The 21,137-nt window shown below is 43.3% G+C and overlaps 1 protein-coding gene across 1 annotated transcript in view; it reads left to right on the top strand.

The window, feature by feature from the left end:
• Positions 1 to 21,137, top strand: part of KALRN (kalirin RhoGEF kinase) — a 602,830-nt gene that overhangs the window by 360,008 nt on the left and 221,685 nt on the right. Inside the window, exons 29-33 of the mRNA XM_032268307.1 lie at positions 3,851 to 3,962; positions 6,334 to 6,524; positions 6,964 to 7,065; positions 8,384 to 8,526; positions 11,952 to 12,054. Of these exons, the coding sequence (XP_032124198.1) occupies positions 3,851 to 3,962; positions 6,334 to 6,524; positions 6,964 to 7,065; positions 8,384 to 8,526; positions 11,952 to 12,054 (651 nt within the window). The remainder of the gene's footprint in view (positions 1 to 3,850; positions 3,963 to 6,333; positions 6,525 to 6,963; positions 7,066 to 8,383; positions 8,527 to 11,951; positions 12,055 to 21,137) is intronic.

The raw sequence follows: 21,137 nt of genomic DNA, 5'->3' as shown, positions 1-21,137 counted from the left end.
TGGGCATCTGCTTCCAGAACTACAGCCATCCAACCCTGCAGAAACAGCTTAAAGTGTTACAATCGGATATTACACCCTTGGCCTCTATGAGGACTAGTGTGAGGAAAGAGTGTGCAGACATCTCAGCTGTTCAGGCAAAACTGCTTTCCCTTTGTTTTTTGAAATGTCTTATATAAAGACTCACAAGAAATTCTTGTGCCATCTCAGGACAGAGGTGTAAGGAATCCTCTCTCCTGAAAAATGAGTACCGTTTGTATCTTTAAATGACAGATGCTTAGGCCCTTCTTTACGTGTGGCTATTCGAAAGTTAGTACTGAATTTTGTGGTTGGTTACAGAAGAATCTCGTTAGCCCAGATTTTGTGTATAATTGCCTTCTTCTTTCCTGTTCCGCTAGATGCTTGGCCTTTTAAAATTATTTTTGTTGGCTGGGTGCAGTGGCTTATGCCTGTAATCCCAGCACTTTGGGAGGCCAATGCATGTGGATTGCTTGAGGTCAGGAGTTCAAGACCAGCCTGGTCAACATGGTGAAAAATTAGCTGCGCATGGTGGTGTGTGCCTGTAATCCGGACAGCTACTCAGAGACTGAGGCATGAGAATTGCTTGAACCTCGGAGGTGGAGGCAGCAGTGAGCCAGTATCATGCTACTGTACTCCAGCTTGGGCAACAGAGTGAGACTCCATCTCAAAAAATAAATGAATAAAATAAAAAATAAAATTATTTTTCTTGTACTAATAGACTTTTAAAAACCATAAAAGTTTTTATGATTTTTTTAAAGAGAGCCATGCCTCTAAGGCCACAGAAGTAAATGTGTGTATCCCAAAGGTTTTTCAAGAATTGGTTGGGTTGTAAATTTAAAAAGGGGGAAAAAAAAAAAAAGACAAACCGATGCTGACTCACCTATCCATACTGCTAGTGTCTTACATCAACTAAGATGCAGTTCTAAAAAAATATATGGCTTTTTACCTCTCCCTTGAATCCTGTAAGGCTTAAGCCCCCTAGGATAAGTTATGTGGCACAGACAAGGGAGGGAAGTTTAGGACGGAATAGGCTTGTGTTTTGCTGAAGGCAGTTGAAGGGTTGGGCTCTGGACCTTTGTTCTAGAATTGAGTGTTTTAAGGAAGAGGTGCCTATGGAGGTAGCTAAGAAGTAGAAAAAGTGGCAGAATTTTGATTGTGAGGAAGTCATAAAATTATTATTATTTTTTTAAGAAGATAGGCTGGGCCCAGTGGCTCATGCCTGTAATCCCAGCACTTTAGGAGACTGAGGTGGGTGGATCACTTCAGGTCAGGAGTTTGAGACCAGCCTGACCAATACGGTGAAACCCCGTCTCTACTAAAAATACAAAAATTAGCCAGGCGTGGTGGCATGTGCCTGTAGTCCCAGCTACTTGGGAGGCTGAGACAGAAGAATTGCTTGAACCTGGGAGGCAGAGGTTGCAGTAAGCTGAGATCATGCCACTAAACTCCAGGCCCGGGACAGAGCAAGACTCTGTGTTAAAAAAAAAAAAAAAGAAAGAAAAGAAAAGAAGTATATAATTTTGGTCCCTTTTAAATGTGCTGGTGGCAGAGCGCCTGCTGAGTAAGAGAAAAACAGTTTGCTGAGCTTTTCCTATAAATAAATAATAGGGAATTTATTTTCATAAAGTCAGTTTTATTTCAAATAAATGTATATTGAATTATCAGTATCCTCTGGGGTTCATCACTTTAGGTATGGCATGAAAGTAGAAACTATATCAGAGTGCTCAACATCCTTCATGTAAATCTGCTGTGGCTTTACGAAGGGATCCTAAATTAAATGTGGAGCCTTCTCCTCATCATAAAGTATAGCAAGGATCAGGGAAAATTTATTGACCCTGATGTAGATTGGTAGACTTGCTAAATTGTTTTGGGCAGGGAGGATTAAACTGATTCATGTTTTCTGTCATAAACAAGCATATTTCTTGTTTTTTCTCTTACGTTTTGCCTCAGGTTTTTCTTTGATGATGTATGAAAATAAGATTGGGAAGGTTAAAATAAGGAAAGGGGTGGGAGAATCTCAGAACTTTAGGTTGGCAGAAGTAAATACCACTTTCCGAACAAGTATGACATTATACTGACTGGAGCCAAGGACATAGCTGAGAAATGATCACGTCTCCCTCCCAAACATGTGATCTAGGTAGCACACTTCTTCTTTGGACACTCAAAGCTCCCTTATCCTTATGGAAATGTATCCAAGATAACACTAAGGATTAGATTTTTGTATCAGACTCTCACTAATTAGATCTCTTACCAAGTATAAAGCTTTACTCATAATTTCAAGGATATAAGTAATTCTAAGGCAGAGATGACACAGGGAAAAGGGCCAGGACCACCAGGGCAGCTCCATGTCCTTTCTTGCAGCATCAGGACATGCTGTGGCCAGACTGATCTACAAGGTCTGAAAATTATGTGCATCACATTGTATGGCTTGCCCTGAAAAGAGCCATTTGCTCATTAAGGATATTCCCTTTTTACTTAGATAGTTGCATAGCTTATGTGACACCTTCCAGAAAGCCATGCCTCTAAAGCCACAGATTCTAGGACTGTTTACTGTTAAGAAGCCCTAGACAGACCAGATTTATCCTATTAAAAAGCATTTCCTAGTTAAGTCCTCTCTTGCTAGCAAGTACCATTAGGTTATTTGTGAGGAGGTCTGTCGTTAAAATGTTTACAAGATTTGATCTGTTGAACTTCTTTCTAGGAAAGGCACCTCCCCTCAACACCCATCCCTTGTCCCCTCAAGGAAAGAGTATAGTTTGCAGATCTGTTGCTTAACCATTCCTCTCCCAGTGTCAAAGTGAGCAAGATCCAGTGAACCTAATAGGAAAAATGTAAAGCGAACATTCTGGTTTAAGCAAAAATCATTCCAAATGGTCTTATGATTCTCCATATAGTTGGAAATGATCTTTTCTCCACCAACCAGATACTATGTATCTTTTTTGGGGGTGGTAATGGCCAAGTCTCCAATGAGGAAATACAAAAGAAAGGACATGCTCCCCAGCTCCCCAGGAGGTAAAAGAAGGAGGGTATTGCCCCTGGAGGTCTCAGTGGGGGACAGAATATATGAGACACAGGATTGATGTGGTGAATAAAGTGCCAGATTTGGATTCAGGAGACCTGGATTCAGGCCCCAGCGTAGCCTCCACTGAGTTATATAACCTGAGGAAAATCACTTCATCTCTCTTAATTGCACTTACCTCATCTGACAGTGAAATAGTCTAGAATCCCATTTATTGGCCCAGATTAGGAATTCCTGATCCATATGATCTAAAAATAGTTTATTATTCTGGAATGTCATTAGCCTATTAAGTCTCCAACCTCAGATTGTTCCCAGTAAGATGGAAGCCAGCATTCAGGTTATAGAGGCTTGTAAATAAAAGTGGTGTCCACAGTAGGCATGCAGGGATATATGAGTGCTGTGTAGCACACTCTTGATCTTCCCTTTATTCTCCTCATTCTTCTCTTTAGTCTCTTTATTGGATTGCAAAATACTGCACCTCTGTTCATGTGCTTTGCTGGGGTAGTCCCCTCTCTGAGGGCAGTCCAGTGACAGAGAAGGCCTCAGTTGCTGTCTTATAGGTCAATCAATTTGGGAGTTGGGTTGGATTGAGTTAGTTTGGGCTAGATTGGGCTGAGAAAGCTCAGTGTGGGAGAAAAGTAGTGGTTGAATTCTTGGAGATAACCCCTTACCCCATCTCACCTCACTTTCTTTGTAGATCAGAGGGAACCATTACAGAGAGTGAAGCTGGTCTGTAATTTCCTTGGTGGGTTAGGTGGTGGGAGGAAGCTGGGGGAGGTGGCCCTAATTGTGTCCCGAATTTTTTTTCCCCAGGAACTTTTAACTTGCTGCGAAGAAGGGAAAGGGGAGCTCAAGGATGGCCTGGAAGTGATGCTCAGTGTCCCAAAGAAAGCCAATGATGCCATGCATGTCAGCATGCTGGAAGGTAGCTGTCCTGCCAGCACTGGGGAAGCCTCTGGTCTTCCTTAAGATGGGGAGCTTGAATCATGGGAGGGAGTGGCCTGAAGTTAGACAAGGTATGAGGCTGGAAGAGAGAAGAAAGGACAACTAGTTACATAGACCCTTGTCATATGAGAGGGCCTCCACAAGAACCAACTTGGCTAGTAGTACCCTGCTTCCAGGAAGGACCAGGCCTAAGCCACTGGAGGTTAGGTGGACATGAGAGAGTCCAGGACAGGCTATCATCCTCACTGTTGGTGTGCGAGATCCCCCAACCCACAACAGTCTTGCTAGTCTGCATAGCATCTGCATTGCATTGTCTTGGTCATCACAATGAATAGAAATCCTGATCACATAAACACACATAGACACACACAAAACATACCATCTTCAGCCTTATGTCCTTTTCTTCGTTATTATGGTAAAATACACATCATATGTATAACATACATTTACCATTTTAACCAATTTCGAATGTACTGTTCAGTGGCATTAAATACCTTCACATTCTTGTGCAACCAGCATTTTGTCCTCCTAGAAGGTTAGTAAGCCCAGCCAAAGAACTCCGATAAGACTTCAGTCAGCTGGAACTATCTTCTTAGGATGAGAAACCTATAGAGTAAGATTCCAGTAAAGTGGTCTTTAACACTGCAAAATGAGTGGGCAGAGCAGACATATTGGGGCAGAATTTGTTAGATGAGTTAAGATTTAACATTTTTGGTGGGGAGGCCAAGGTGGGTGGATCACTTGAGGTCAGGAGTTTGAGACCAGCCTGGCCAACATGACAAAACCCCATCTCTATTAAAAATACAAAACTTAGCCAGGCATGGTGGTACATGCCTGTCATCCCAGCTACTCAGGAGGCTGAGGTGTGAGAATCACTTGAACCCAGGAAGTGGAGGTTGCTGTGAGCTGAGATCATCCCACTGCATTCCAGCCTGGGCAATAGAGCAAGACTCCATCTCAAAAAAAAAAAAAAAAAAAAGATTTAACATTTTTAATGCATGCTAAAGGAAATGTGTATAGTCTTGCAAGTATGTAAGCACATGGGCTGTTTTTTTCTCTTCTGGACTTCATCCTACTCTGCCAGTACCACCAATACCACCTTAGGAGACTTGATCTGGTCTCCATACTTCTGGACCATCCTTAGCACCAGAAGCCTCAATTCTTAGAGCAAAGGAGCCCTGACTACCTTCCCTAGACTGAGCAGGAACCGTCTGAATGTATTCCTATTGACACTGTTTCTCCACTCCTTTCCTCTCTGTTTGTACCTCCCCCTCCACCCCAACCTGGATGTCATCCTCTGCAAGTACCCAGCTCCTCTAGTCAGTCCCTGACCTATGCTCTGGATCCAGCTACTCCATGCGTGGTTTGTTTACCACCAGCAGCAACAGCACCTGGGCTTATCAGAAGTGCACATTTATGGACTTGCCCCACACCTACTGAATCAGGATATCTGGGGAGGTTGGGGGTGGGCAGTAATCTATGTTTTCATAAGCTTTCCAGGTGATTCTTATGCACACTAACATTTGAGAGCCTCTCTTAAAAACTTAAAGTGGTGTAAATATAAACTTAAATGCTTGTGCAAAGCAATCAAAGGGAGGAATTCTAGAAATAGAATAAAAGAATTAAGGCGGGCCAGGCACAGTGGCTCACGCCTGTAATCCTAGCACTTTGGGAGGCCAAGGTGGGAGGATCACTTGAGCCCAAGACCAGCCTGGGAAACATAGGGAGACCTTGTCTCTACAAAAAACACAAAAATTAGCTGGACATGGTAGCACGTATGTATAGACCAACTACCTGGGAGGCTAAGGTAGGAGGATCACTTGAACCTGGGAGTACAAGGCTGCACTGAGCTGTGATCATGCCACTGTATTCCAGCTGGGCAACAGAGCAAGACTTTGTCTCCCAAAAAAAAAAAAAAGAAGGTAATGACAGATAAAGAGGAGCTGAAGACACTCAGTCAGTCAGTGTTTGTCCTCAGCCCCACTCATAGCTGCAAGTCAGGAACAGTAGAAAGCTGTGGAGGACAAAGGAGCCTTGGGATCTGCCCTTGCAGGAAGCCAACAGTGAGTGTGTGAGGATATGAGGTTGCATAGGACCTTTGCAGGAGATTCCATGAATATTGGTTATGTACATTAAAGTCATGGTGCAGGAATTGGGCAGGAGAGATCTAATTGCAGCTCTCAGAGATGCCTGTGGAAGTGTTCAGGAGTCTCTGGAGTTAGCAGAGGGAGAGAAACCCTGTAGGAACTGAGGACTAACAGTAAGAGAGGCCTTTCTCCAAAAGGGGAGTGGAACATGGTCCCTGATTGGCAGTAGAGAAGCTCCACAGGATGGAAATGGGTGTTTTTCAGGGTTCGACGAGAACCTGGACGTGCAGGGGGAGTTGATTCTTCAGGATGCCTTTCAAGTGTGGGACCCAAAGTCGCTGATCCGGAAGGGGCGGGAGCGGCACTTGTTCCTCTTTGAGATCTCCTTGGTTTTTAGCAAGGAGATCAAAGACTCTACAGGACACACGAAATATGTTTACAAGAACAAGCTACTGGTAGGTGGGGCAGGTGGGGTAAGACAAGACTCCCTGCTTTCATAGAACCCATGGGCAGGAAGGGATCTGGACACACTCATCTCATCTCCTCCCCAGCCTCCACACCAAAACCATCCTGGACAAATGAAAATGTCTCCTATTTGGAAAGTACCCCCCTTCACCTCCCACGTCTGCATTTTAGAGTTCACAGTTCTTCTTTCTGTTTGCTTTTAGCACCTCCCTCTTCACCTTCCCTCCCTGGTACCTGCTAATCAGGCACGTGCCTATAGGTCCTTCCATCCTGGGTAGATGAACAGAATATCCAATCTGTTAAAGTTTGATTGACAGAAGCCCCTCCCTCGGTCCTCTCCTCTTTGTTGCCTTTCCCTTCCCACCCCAGCCCTAAGTTTCCCCACTGCCCTCCCCTTCCCCGCCTCTCACAGGCATTTCCTGTCTACAGACCTCAGAGCTGGGTGTGACCGAGCACGTGGAGGGCGACCCCTGCAAATTTGCCTTGTGGTCTGGGCGCACCCCATCCTCAGACAATAAAACAGTGCTGAAAGTAAGTACTGCTTTCTGCTAGGCACAAGACCAGGGTTGGAGGTAGTAGAAGGTGGGGGGTGGGCAATTGACGCCTGAAAGTTAAGGCCCAGAGACTCTACTGAGCCATGGGCCTCTCTTGGGAATGGCAGCATCCCATGGGTATTGAGAAATAAATTCTGTGATAAAGGTAGACCCAGAATCTCAAAGAGGCATGATCTCCTCAAGTGCATGCACGTGTGACCAAGAGGGAAGAAAGCAGGGAGTGGCCTGCGGGGCCACCTCAGCAAGACCCACTTAAAGTGTGCTGTGTCCGTATGTCTTCCTTCAGATGGCAAGAACAACTGACCCTTTGACAAAAGTCACCTTGATTTGCTCCACATTAATTTGACATTTTTTCCTAATTAGCTTCTGTATAGAAGGCATAGTACCTAGTGTGGTGGGGGATAACTGTACAGGACATGGATCTTATTCCCTGGGAACCTACATTCTTAAACCTCTAGTAAATCACATTAGCATGGGGACCATAATGATGGAGAGAAGTGTCAAAAGGGTTCTTTCACCAGAGGACGGCCTTGAGTCATTGCAGCTCTCTGGGGTGCAGCAGTGATGTTAGCGTGTCTGAGCAGCGATCATGCAGACAGTGGAGCTCCCAGCAGTCATTTACTTGTCAGGAAAGTGCCCATCACCAAGAAGAAGATGGTCCAGCCCCAACAACAGCTTCATACTTGTTCACTCTGAATTGCCAGCATAGCTGCTACCTGTTGTGAGGCAGAATTACCAGAAAAAAAAAAATCTACCAAGACAAATGGGATCATCATAAAATGATAGCAGTGCCTTCAGTTAGCAGAGTTAGCTTGCCACAAACCCAGGGTTGACTTCTAGTCAGTACAAGTTTGTGTATCCATGCTAGGTGAACATCCTGACATATATCCATACTGATTGGAAAGTAGATACTGCCTCTCCCAGTGCCCGCTAGAACTTCCCAGGACCTAGCAACCCAAGTGTTAATCCCTGTCCTGGGGGAACCTCCAGATACTGTCCCAGCTCCAGGGCAGATATCAGGATTGGTCAGTGCTTTATGGGTTATGAAATACTTTGACAGTTACTCCCGTACAAGTAATTCTGCATTGAGTCTTGAGGTCAGAGCACTGCCCTGGGAGTTGAAGAAGCCTGTTTCTGGTATTGAAAAGTCATAAGTATGAAATGAAAAATAAATTCCCCAAACATTTGGAATCCTTGAAAATAATGGATGAAGACTGCTGGTGGAGGGTTGAGAACTGTTTTTGGCAAGATGATGGGAGTTGGGGTTCTCAGTCTTTCTCCCTGTGGCACTCCAGGCCTCCAACATCGAAACCAAGCAGGAGTGGATCAAGAACATTCGAGAGGTGATTCAAGAAAGGATCATTCACCTGAAAGGAGCTTTAAAGGAGCCACTTCAGCTCCCCAAAACACCAGCCAAACAGAGGAACAATAGTAAGAGGTAACCAGCGCCTCTCCCTCCAGCACTGCCTGCCTCCCAGGCCTCTGGGTGCGGGAATGGGATGAACATTTGCTTCTGGAGGGGAATGTGCCCTGCACAGTGGCACTCTCCAGGAAGGCCTGTGAGTTCCACCTAGTATGAGTCATTTCATCTTTAAGCATCTCACCAGTGTCAAATTCAGCAGGGCTACATTGAGCACCTCTTATTTAATAAACACTCTGCTAGGTGCTGCAAGATAAAAGGAAGTATAAGATGAGTCAATTCCCTTAAGAGCCATCTAATAGTTATGTCTCACACATGAAATAGACCAGAACCACCTATAGGGATCATAAATTCTATAAGAATTCAAAGAAAGGGAACTTGAGATGAGCCCTAGAGTGGAATAACTCTCTGGGCTGGCTAGATATTAGATAGTGAAAGGGCTTTGTGTACTGTAATGTGTGGGGTGGTGGTTTCATTGCAGCTCTTACTGCAACCCCCACAGAGACCTCACATTCACTCACCTATAATAAGCAATGTCATTGGGCAGAAGAGGACATATTTCTTATATCTTTCTGGACCCTTCTGAATCCCAGTTTCTGCTAAACCCGTGGATGACTTCTTAAGTATTTCTTTCCCAAGTCTCCATGTGACACCTACATTTATAATAACTCTTTTGGGGGACACTTCTGAAGAAAGCATACAAAAACTTCACATAAATTTTGAAGAAGAAAAAAGCCCAGAGTTCTGGCAGAGATGGTCATTGGGAGTAACAGGTTCTTCCTTCCTCCCCTGTACATGAATGGAATAAATCTGGAGTATTTAGTTCACCCTTAGACACCAACCAGGACAAGCAGGGTAGGGAGCCATTTAAGGGCCTATGAAGCAGCAGCAGTCCTGAGTGAGGTGGTAGCCAAAAGAAGGGTGTGACTATGGTAGAGAAACTTCCACGGGGCAGCAGCCCCAGGACCTGCATGACCAGGATAAGGCCGCCTCCTCAGTGTTGCATGGGCAAATTATAACTATTCTGGGGGAAGAGTCATTTTGACTTAAGTTGTTTATGTCCAGAGTCCAGGTAAGGAGGGGGCGGACTAAAGTCTGGCAGTGGAGACAGGTCATGCTTCAGGGAATTCCTACTTTAATAAAGAAGTTAGAAAGGAAACAGTTATAAAGAAATTATGGTCTAGGACCACAGAGAGGATACTCAGGTGAGGCTCACTAGGGTCACTTACCCTGCAATAGCCTCTTTTTCCTATAGTAGGAGAGTTTGAGCATTTCTAGAACATGGAAATGGCATATCTTGGAAATGCCCTTTTCTCTGCTCTCACCTTTTCTCTTGTCGTGTGATGGGTGGGTGAGAAACCTTGGCATACTCTTCAGAGAATAGCCAGGCAGTCTTTAATTCCAGTAGCTTAGGTTCCTGGATATGGAGACAGTTTATAGAGGAGTGCATTGGTTGGGGAATGCTACCTACACTCCTAGGTGGGCTCCCCACATCCCCAGAAGTGGCTTCATCTGGAGTAGACCAGAAGAGCCCACAATGGGCCATAATAGTGGGAAGCAGAAAGTACAGCCAGCTCTTAACTGTCTACACATGGTGGGGAGCGCTCGCCCAGATAATCCAAAACAACAGATGATCTAAAAGTCCTTTATTTTTGGTTTTGAAATGCGTCACATAAATTCTTTTTACAGCAGATTTTCCTTCCTATGAATGTGTGGCTTATGTTATCAAAATAAATTGGCATTTCCTAAGCCCACAAATGATGGTGAGAGAGCAGTTGACTTCTGTGTTCTGGGTGGGTGAAAATACTTTTTATGGTGAATAGACATTGTGTGTATACATGTGTACATGCATGGGTATTTGCATACACACACATCTGCATACACTCACACATACACCAGAGCATAACCATTTAGACCCTTTGAGGTGAATTCGTTATTTGTGTCACCTTGTTCATTTGGTAGGATTCTCAGGCTGTCAGTTTTCTTGTTCCCTGATGCCATTACTTCTCCACAAATATCATCAGGGTGTCTTTTGTAAAAGCACCCATGAGAAGAGCTGTCATTTCCTGTGCTAATTCACCCAACCCCAACCCTACACTGCCACCAGCTTTTCCAGGAACAGACCTTGCAGCCTTCATTAGTTTCCAGACATCCAGTCCTTCCTGGCCATGGCTGTGGGCTCAGTATAGGATGGGGGCACAGTTCTACAGCTGGAGAGCTGAAAGAACATGTGAGTGGGACAGCTGTATGATACAGGGCCCAGCAAGGGGTCTAAATGCCAGGAGCGCACTCAGGAGACTCTTAGCTGACACTCAGAAGCACAGCTGGCTCGAAAAGCTGCTGTGGAACCTGTGACTGTTCTCCAATCTTTGAGAAAATGCCTTGGCCTTCTGTATTGATAAGAAGTCATTATAAATATGCATGAGATCCTTGAAACTCACCCAGAGGAAGGCAATAAATTCCTCCTCCACACCCAGGAGTTGAGGGTCCAATATCAGGAATTTCTCAATGATAATATTCCCTGGAGGCAATATTCCACTCAATCTGTTTTCTTGAACAGAAGAAACACAAGTTTAAAAGAAATCTTGGCCAGGTGCAGTGGCTCACACCTGTAATCCCAGCACTTTGGGAGACCAAGGTGGGTGGATCACCTGAGGTCAGGAGTTTGAGACCACCCTGGCCAGCAGGGTGAAACCCCGTCTCCACAAAAAAATACAAAAATTAGCTGGGCACGATGGCAGGTACCTGGAATCCTAGGTACTTGGGAGGCTGAGGCAGAAGAATTGCTTGAACCTGGAAGGCAAAAGTTGCAGTGAGACAAGATCACACCACTGCACTCCAGCCTAGGTGACAGAATGAGACTCCGTTCAAAAAATAAAAATAAAAAAAATAAATCTTATCACTTCTGTTTTCTCTATAGGCCAGCTGTAAATGAACCCTCATCCTAATTACAGTATGTACAAAAACTTGAATACCCTGAACTTGTGATTATTGGAAATGACCTAATCACCTGGTTAGATGCCTAGGCTCTAAGTAGGATGTATATCTTCCTACTGCCTATTACAGACCCATTCCCAGTAATATAAATATATAAATATGTAATATATAAATAAAAAAAATACACACACACACACACACATATATATATTTCTTTTTCACATATACATACACCCCTTCTGCAGCATAGGCTGGAGAAGTTTTGGGGAAGAGGGTCATTTTACATTTAGTTATCAACATAGTGATTATGTGTTTACTAAGTGCAAGAAGTGACATCACTGAAAATCACATAGGGCCATTCTCTTTAGCAGGATAATTTTAGACAAATCCCTGCTAGAAAGTACTGAGGCGCTGCTCTGCCCACCCAGCCGGAAATCCTTGTGAGCTCTAAACCCACAGTGGTTCCCCCCACCCCCACCCCTGTTTTTTTTCTCTTCTTCCTGCAGGGATGGAGTGGAGGATATTGACAGCCAGGGGGATGGGAGCAGCCAACCAGACACCATCTCCATTGCTTCTAGGACCTCTCAGAACACAGTGGACAGTGACAAGGTAGGACAAAGTCCTAACCTTCCTTCCCCTGAGACTTCTTGTTGACTCAACCACCCCTGGAGAGGGACCCCTAGAGAATTTCTCTCACTATGGATCCTACCTTCGGGAGCCAGTTGTCTCTTTATGCCATCCAAGAGGGAAAGAACAGGGCTGGAGGAGGTATGTCCCAGCATGAGATCTGGTCTGAGGGGATGGAAGACTGTGGTGGTTGAGGCTGACCTCTGACGTTGGGAGAGTTTAACAGAAGTAGAAAGGCTGAGTAGTAAAGGAGTCTAGGTTTCTTCTCCTTCTGAGATGCCCCACCTGGGCTTCCTGGGCTGTTATGCCTTCTTGGAGGATGGATCTCAGGGAGGTTGAGTTGGAATAGTGTCCTGAGACCTTAGTGGCTATGGTTGGCTCAATTTACAATGATTTGAGAAGAGCTCATCTCAAAGTTAGGCCAAAATTAATGGTTTGGGAAATGGCCAAAGGGACTCTAATGGAAATGATGCTTTCCTCTGGCCAGATTACTGGGGCTCAGTTGCTGAGAGACAGGACGACCAGACAGTTGTATATGAAGGATGTAGTTGTTGTGTAAGAAAGCCTGACCACTTGCTTTCTAACATTTTGGAGCAAGTAAGCAAAAGTTAGTAGCTCTGATGGGAAAGCAAATGAGAAGAAACTGTAGCAAAGGTTCTGTGTATTTGCCCCAGCTAGTTGAGGAATGCAACCGCCGGAATTTGTAGCAGAGGGAAGAAAGGGTCCATGTCTGAGCCTACCCTCCTTTGCTTACTCCAGAATCCAAAGAGTATGAGATGATGTTTTGCTGTGTATTAGTGATATTATTAAGTTCTGGGTTTCCAAAGATTATTTGTCCCTAGTTTATCCAGACCTAGTATTTTGGCCTGCTCCTTCAGGCTCAGACAGCTGGCTGTGTCATTGCTTCATTTTAGTTTTCTAAGTTATAGGTATTTCTTTTAAAGATGATCTGCATTCATTAGGATTTTTTTTTTTTGCTGGGAGAAAAAAAACCATTGAGACCTTAGTGTGGGGACTGTGCCCCTAACTTGCTGAAATGATGGTGCCAAATCACCCTAATCATGCTTTAGACTAGTGCTCAAGGTTATTTCAAGGTAGTTCTGACAACTGCCCTTAAGTTTTTAAGCCATTTTCTACTGACTATCGGAGTGGATGGAAAATTAGTTTTTTTTCCACTTGTAAAAACATACAAACAGAAAACATTTCTGTAATTTCCTGTCTCCTCTGACCTGTTGTCTAGAAATGTAACCTAGTGTTCCTAGTGTATAAAACGTGTTCCTCTTTAAATAGTCAGTGGGTGGTAAGTCAAGTGTACTGTTTCCCATGTTCAGACATGGACTATTGGTGTCATGATCCAGGGAATTCATCCCTTCCAGATGCCAATCCATCTTCCCAGCAGCTAACTTTGACACAGACCCCTATGCTAGAGCCATTTGTTTAAGAAAGACCTCAGCTTCAGCTATTCCTTGTCTTTCTGGCAAGGTAGGTGAACCTGGGCTAGCCATTTTACTTTTAATGAGGGGTCCTGGTACTTAGACTTTATTCTGCAAGTAAGGAAGCAGGCTCAGAGAAACTAAGTGACTCACCCAAGAAAATTCTAGTAGTTAGTGGGAAGGCAGGAACTAGAACACAGATCTCCTGATTTTTCATGTTTTTCCCCACTCTGAAACTCAAAGCGTTGAGTTCTTGATGCTAGGATGAACTCAGCTGGTCAGTTTTTCTGCATATGTTGCATAAACACTCACATATCTGTGTAGAAGCACCTATCATGTGCCAAGCTCTGTGCTGGATGCTGTAGAGAGATGTGGACTATTTGTTGAGTGTGAATCTCTGCTTGTATAATTTTTTGTTTCATGTCTGTCTCTGGAGCCAGGTCATTGAGCCCTAATGAAGGCAAGAGCTGTGTCTGTCTGTTTCATTGATGTACTCCTGACATGCAGCACACAAGGGCTCAGTATATACTTGTGAAATGGATAAATAGAGGGGACAAAGTGACTGGTCTCAGGAAACTTCAGGATTAAGAGGCAGCTAAACCCAGTGGTCTAAAAACAAACAGATATATGAATATTTTATTGTTACATCTGCTAAAGAAAGATTAAATCCCAACTACCTTCTCTGGCCTTAGGAGACATGAGCAGAAGGTCAGAAGATTCTATGTTATATGTATACACAAAACTTAGAAAGTTCCTTAGACTTAGTCACACTTTAAAATAAGGGGACAATCAGTCTAGGACTATGCACTGTAATTTAAATGTTCTTACTCTTCTAACACAAAACAGTGACAACAGGACAGCCATGTGTCTTCTATGACTGCACTTTTCCTTCATCCGTGAAATCACTCATTGGTATGTTTGAATTTGTAGATGTTATCAGCAGTGTCAGGCTTTCCCCTAACTATAGTAGATGGCCAGGGAATCCTGGTTCCTAAGTGGTCAGGTAAACAGTCTCTGAAAAAGAAGATAACAAAGTGGACTGATTCAGGTAAACTGACTCATATTCAACAGAAGGGCAAACAAGGGTGGCTGTGGGAGGGGAGGGGAAGGAGACATCTCACCCAATTCAGACTCATCTAACAATAGACTTTTAGAAGAGTACCTCAGTCTTCTTCTTACAATCCAGAGGAATGGCAGTAATAGTTTCCCTTTCTGGCCAAGTAGATAAGGAAAGCGTAACAATTAAGGGGCCATGACACACCAACTTGAGGAGCTGTGGCAGCTCCAGGGTCTCCTGCAACCATTCCATGTGTGTTATATATGCTGTGGTACATAACCTAGGCATATTGAACTAGGTATATTGAAGGAGTTCAGTATACCTAGGTTCAAATCCCAGCTCTGACACTATCTTTGTCACACTGGATAGGTTACTGCACCTTTGTTTTTCTCTAAAGCAAAGATAATAATACTTATCTCACTGAGTTATTGGAAAGATTATGTAAAATATTTGCTTGATAACCATTAGACATTCAGTAAATGTTAATTCCCACTCTTACTAGAGGAGAAGCAAAGGTTTATATTCTATGAATAAAAGCGCACAATTATTTAGCAGACTGTGAGGATCTTTAAAAATGCTTGAGTTACTTCTGCCCTGTGGTTTTATTGTTTATTAACTGTCAGCAGGTTCTTCTCTGTACTAGACCTAAAGTGATGTAGCTTCAACTGTCTATTAAAAAGAACTTTACTCTCTTTTCCATCTGCTAGCCCTTAGAATCTAAGGTTTAGATATTTGCTGTTAGCACTGGCTCATGGGTTATTTTATTTTTTAATTAGTTATAGTATATTACTATCAGGTATTAATTCTAATGCTCAAATTGTACCACATTTTGCCAGTGGCAACCCTTAAGGCTTTACGCATTGAAAGATACTTGTCACATCTTTTCTCCAAATCATCTGTTTAGAAGTCCTCAGTTTCTGTGGCTGTTTCTCATATTTGTATGTTTTTCAGATGCTTACACATCCTGGTTGCCTTCACCTAGATTTACTCTAGTGTGTAATGTCTATATAAAATGAGTTTTATAAATACATTTAAATGTAAATACATCTAAAAGGTACATAATACTACAGATGTATTCTAACTAATGTAAACATAGCTCCTTGTTCTAGGTCTAGCTGCTATGTGCAGATCCTTCCTAAAAGGATGCACCATGTTTAGCATGTGTGTCCAGTGCTGGCTCATAAAATCTCCATGCCCTTTTTTATGGACTGCTCTTATTCAGCCAGGTGACTTAGTAACCTGAGTGTAGGACTGCTTTATGTCTATTAGATTTTACCTTATTTAGTTCCATCTCAGCGTTCTAGCATGTACTGAATACAAGTTATCTTGTCCAGTGTGTTAGCCATATCTGTCTACATTACTGGATAAATGCATCTTCTGTAGCTTCATCCAGATTCTTGTTAAAAAGACAAGATTGGGAACAGAAGACTAATGCCCAACACTCCTCCTCATTTCTCACCTAAGGTCTGTAACTTGGAAACCTCCTTGTCTGAATTTTCTTTAACATCCCCAGGGAAGGAAATCCAACTGCTTTTCTCTATAGGAGAAAAGCTGAAATGTTTTCTTATGCTGTAAATCCTCTCTTAATGAGAAGACAGTGTAATATTCTTAATCCTACAATAAAGACTGACAACACAATTTGGTTGCTTTAAAATGGCAATAGTAGCTTTTCCAGGGTTGCTTTTGTTCAGCACTTAAATGGGTCTATATAATTAGATTCTACCTTACACCCGTCTAATGCAAAAGCGGTAGCGCCCTAAGGGGCAAACAGGTGTGCTTACTTTGGTCCATGGTGGTCTGAGCTCCTCCCTATTCTGTGCAGGAGTCAGTTCACAGTTTTCTGAACAGGTCATTCTACTGTGAATAGTCTTTTGACTATATGTGTATAAATCTTGGGGCTTTGCAGTCATACTTAGGAGAAATCTAGAATTATAGAATTTTAGTTAAGCAGGGCTGAGTAATGAGGTGAGAGCCAAATATCTTGTTGTTTAACATGATGGATATCTTCTGAATCTTTTCCAGCTAATGGTAGAAAAGCAATCATCTGCACTGTAATAGTTCCAGTGCATGCATTTGCCATTTAGCCTAGGCGTGCCAGAAACATAAAATAAATGCTTACTGAATGGAACATTACAAGCCTATCCCAGTACGGATACTCTCCATCCAAAAATCACTATAAATTTCCAGACATGTCCAGGTTGGCTGGAGAGTGGGAAATTGAAGTGAAATTGACTTGCTGGTACTCTTCTCTGAAAAAATTGTAAGGGAAGGAACACTGCTGAAACCTCTCAGGCTGGTATGTGGTTTGAAGAGGAACTTCAGTAGCAAGCTAATGTGAGCTGAGGCGCAATGTGGGCTGATAATAGTGATATGCTAAAGAAGAACGGGGAAATACCTGGAAACCCTGGATGTTTTCAGAGATAACCCAGTCGTCTTTAAACCCTGAATTATCATATCAATGCATCGGGTCATGACCAAGATTTTGTTTTACCAATTGGGAAGGAACGCTTGGGTCAGAGATGGTAAAGGTCCAACTAAGGAAAAATTCAAAGGATTCCTGTATTGTCACTGCTACTTTAATAACAAGCCATAGCCTGATGCCAGTTAACAAGAGGCAGTGCAGCCTGGCTGCAGGAGCCTTCTGAGAGCAGACTTCCTGTAGAGCTTTACCTAATTCATCAGAACTGACAGTTTCAGCATCTGCACACTGGGAGGCCACTAGATGCAAGGGCAGTAGCCAGAGAGAAGAATTACTCTCTACACTGGGGAATGCCTAGTTCCTGTGTTGGCGTATTCCCACCTACTTCGTTCATGAACTGTGCAGAGGCCCTACCTACTCTACAGCAGGTGCTTTTCTCCCTGCTAGGAGTACAGCAGTAAAGAGAAGAGGCCCTGCCATCTTCCAGCTTATATTCTGATATGTAGAAAACCAGAAAGAGAAAGGATGGCCATTTCTAGTCTTCTGCTAATTGCATCATTGATAAAAGACTGTTTGGTTTTTCTTCTGAGAAAAAGTGGGCTAATGCTGCAACTGAAAGGACTTGAATTAGATGTAAGAAATTATTTTCCCTGTAGGGATTAGTGCTTATGGAGAACAGATGACTGAGGTAAAAATGGAATGTCTTTATTTAAATGGGTTCACAAATAGGAAAAAAAATACAAAACAAAAGAAAACAACCCCCGCCCCCCCCAGAAAATAGGGTTGGAGTTAGGACAACTCGAAGCTGAAAAGAAAGCACCCTAGGTCCCATCCCCTAAAAGCAGTCTTCAACTGAGATTCCAATGCATGTGCTTTGAGGATGTGTTCCTGAGGGGGAAAAGAGGAAAGGAAAGCAGGGTCCAGTGGGAAAGGAGTGAGGGCTAGTCCCTCCCAGAGCTCTGCAATAGGAATTGCATGGAGTTTGTCCCGCCTTGAGTTAAGGAGGCCAACCTTTTGTGTCAGTTGTTAAGCTGTGAACAGCCAACAGGCACATGAGCTGGGACATGGGTACCCTGGCAGGGAAAGGGATCTGGGTGGGCTGCCAGTAGTGTCTGCTTCAGTGAGGAAATATGATATAGAAGAAAGGGGTTGGGTTTTGAAATCAGATATGGATTCAATCCCAAACTGGGTACCAGCTGCATGACCTGACTGGTCCTTTAATCACTTCATAACTCCATCTCCTCATCTGTACAATGAAGGCAGTGATTTCTACTTCCTGGGATGTTGAAGGACTAGCTGAGATCCTATATGAAAGTGCACAGAAGACCTGGGATAGGTCACTGCTCAGGGGACTGCAGGGCACTCCTGTGCAAGAAAACAGGCAGCAACATGCTCCGTAGAGTTTCAAGGGGTCACAGACTACTGTGTTTTGCCACTGAAGAGAAAACCAAACCTCTGGAAATGTGGAGACTCAGCAGCAGCAGGATTGATAAAAATCTTAGCAGTTCACATGGTAATATTTTTCACTTGACAGATCCTTAAAAACCATCAAGACGGTCCACCCAAGACTGGGTCTCCAGCATGTCACTGTGACAGCATGTTAGGTTTAGCTGTGGTCCCCGGGCAGTGACACCACACACTGGAGCTCCAGCCCATTAAATGTGCTATCTTAAATGCAGGAAAAATGGGATAGGTCTCTGGAAAGAAGTCCTCAGCACTTCTGTTACTCTGCCCTTTGTCTCAGTGGGGCTGGAGGGGGCCCATGAAACGTTTCTCATTAGGGAGATACTATGCTGCCTCCCATTTAGTAACAAAATACTTCAAACCCTTAAATAAGTACCTGAAAAGTGTATGTAATTGTACTTCCTGTTACCAGGTCCTGGGGTGGATATATCTGAAATCTAAACTTGGGCTTTATAATATAGCTGCATAATCTTGACTCTCAGTCACATCCCATACTTGATAGCATATAGGATTAGAATTGCTAGATGAATCCCTGATAGCTGATTTTTCTTAAGGATTCAATAGTCACTCTAACGTAGGAAAAATACCATCTCTACTCTAAGCCCAAATTGTGATTTTTTTTTTTTTTTTTTTTTTAGCTTTCTTCATAATTCAAGTCCAGGGCTAGATTTGAAAAAAAACTTTCTTCCTAGTGTAGATCCTTTGTTACTTTTATCTGTGCTGGGCAGGTGGCTGGAGGAGGAGGAGGAGGAGGAGCAGGGGGCAACAAAAAGGAGAGGATTTCGTGGTTCTCGGGATGCCTGCAGCTCCCCGCCTCTGGCTGCCCTCTCACCTCCCAGAAGCACAACACCATCCTTTTCTCAGAGACATTCAACACAGTACAAATGTGTGGGCCTTTCAGAACAAATTGATAAAGTGTGAGGAACTGAAGTCACAGGTTTTCCTCTAAGTGAAAGTTCCTCAAATAAATGACTGGCTTCCAGCTTTTGCATACCACCAAAGGGTATAAAATATACTTTGCTAAAAAGTACAACCTAGGTTCACAGGGCAAAATATTTCATATCAGCATTATTTTACTTAATATTTTGATTTATATTCCATAGCTTGAAAACCTCCCTCAAGAAACCCATCCTTAAAATTGCCAATCGTCTGCAAAAGCAAATCAGTTTCATAAAATATGGCAGCCAGTAAGTAGTTTGCTGAACACAGGCAGCTTGTAGGAAACCTCGGAAGTGCTCTTGTGGTACTCAAAGCACTTGGATCTGCATTAAAAAAAATTGTTTCAGGTTTATACAAGTATTTGTTACAGAAATAGGGACACTGGAAAAGGTGATTTGCCAGTAGATTAAATAGATCTATATATGTGATAGCTACAAGGGTAACCAGATACTAGATCTGATTCAGAGTGTTTGGAATTTGAAATCATGGAATCTTAGGGAGGAAAGGAACCTCAGAGATCATCTAGCCCTCTTCCGTCATTCTATTTAAAAAAAAAACAAAGTGACTTGCCCAGAGTCATAGAGCCACTTAACGGCAGACATAAGATTCAAAACCAAGTCAGTCTCCTTCCTGGTAAGTTGGATTAAAAATGGTACTTTGGTAGTAACCTTGATAGTTCAGTTTGTTTAGCCTTTCAGCAGAAAGCCAACACTAATATTACCCTCCCACCCCCTACACTGAATGTCCTTGTATTGCCTCCCACTCTGCCCCAGCAAATCCATGGCAACCCAAAGTAAATTACAAAGTGGTTCTATAGCCCAATCCAGGGGCTCCAGGGTTGGCATGTGGCAAGTATTAATCCCTATCACACACTCATTGATGCCAAGTCTCGTGACTCACATCATAGCCTTGGTGGGAGTGTGACTCTGCCCTAGACAGAGTTTTCCAGCCTCTCAAGCAAACTCTGGTTGGGTTCTGAGAGCTTGGCAGTGAGCACTGGAATGTGGCAAGGCTTATCCCTGCTTCAGAGCTGCCTGGGAGGACTGAGCTGCCAGAACCAGTTCAGCCCCGCCACCGGGCAACTCAAACTGAAATCTATTTCATTATTAAAATTTTGGTGGAAGGAGAAAGCAAATCTGAGAGCAAACCAAGATGTTAAAGTGGATAAGCTGGAAACAGTCCAAGGCAAACAAGACTCAAGTGAGTACACTTACAGATCTGCCAGGGGAAGGGGTACAAGAAGTAAGACGGCATGAAGGGAGGGAAAGGGAGAGCAAAGCTGGGAGGCTGCAGGTAGAGAGGTGGTAGCTTTCAGGGCAAGGATTTTACCGGAGTGTTTTGCACAGACCTTTTGACATATCACTTACGCTTTTTCCCTTCTGTTTCAATTAAAGAGAAAAAGTTATTTTCATACAAAATGAAATGACTGAATCCACCTTGTCAAAACTAATGGTAGGGGAAACAGGGAATGGGAAATTTTGTTCTTCAAAATTGAGTTCCAGGATGACTAGAAGTGATATTGGGAGTGTGGTACCTGGAGGCAAGCTTTTCTGGTAGGCATGAAAATAAACTTAAAAACTTTAAACAGAAGGCATTGGGCATGGTGGCTTGCACCTGTAATCCTATTTGAGAGGCCAAGATGAATGGATTAACTGAGTCTAGGAGTTCAAGACCAGCCTGGGCAAATGGTGAAACCTATCTCTACAGTATACACACACACACACACACACACACACACACACACACACACACA

The sequence above is a fragment of the Sapajus apella genome, unplaced genomic scaffold, assembly GCF_009761245.1.
Source record: "Sapajus apella isolate SASKATOON/1434 unplaced genomic scaffold, GSC_monkey_1.0 scaffold178, whole genome shotgun sequence".
In the NCBI taxonomy this organism is placed as follows: Eukaryota; Metazoa; Chordata; class Mammalia; order Primates; family Cebidae; genus Sapajus; species Sapajus apella.
This window is presented reverse-complemented; position numbering and strand designations above follow the sequence as displayed.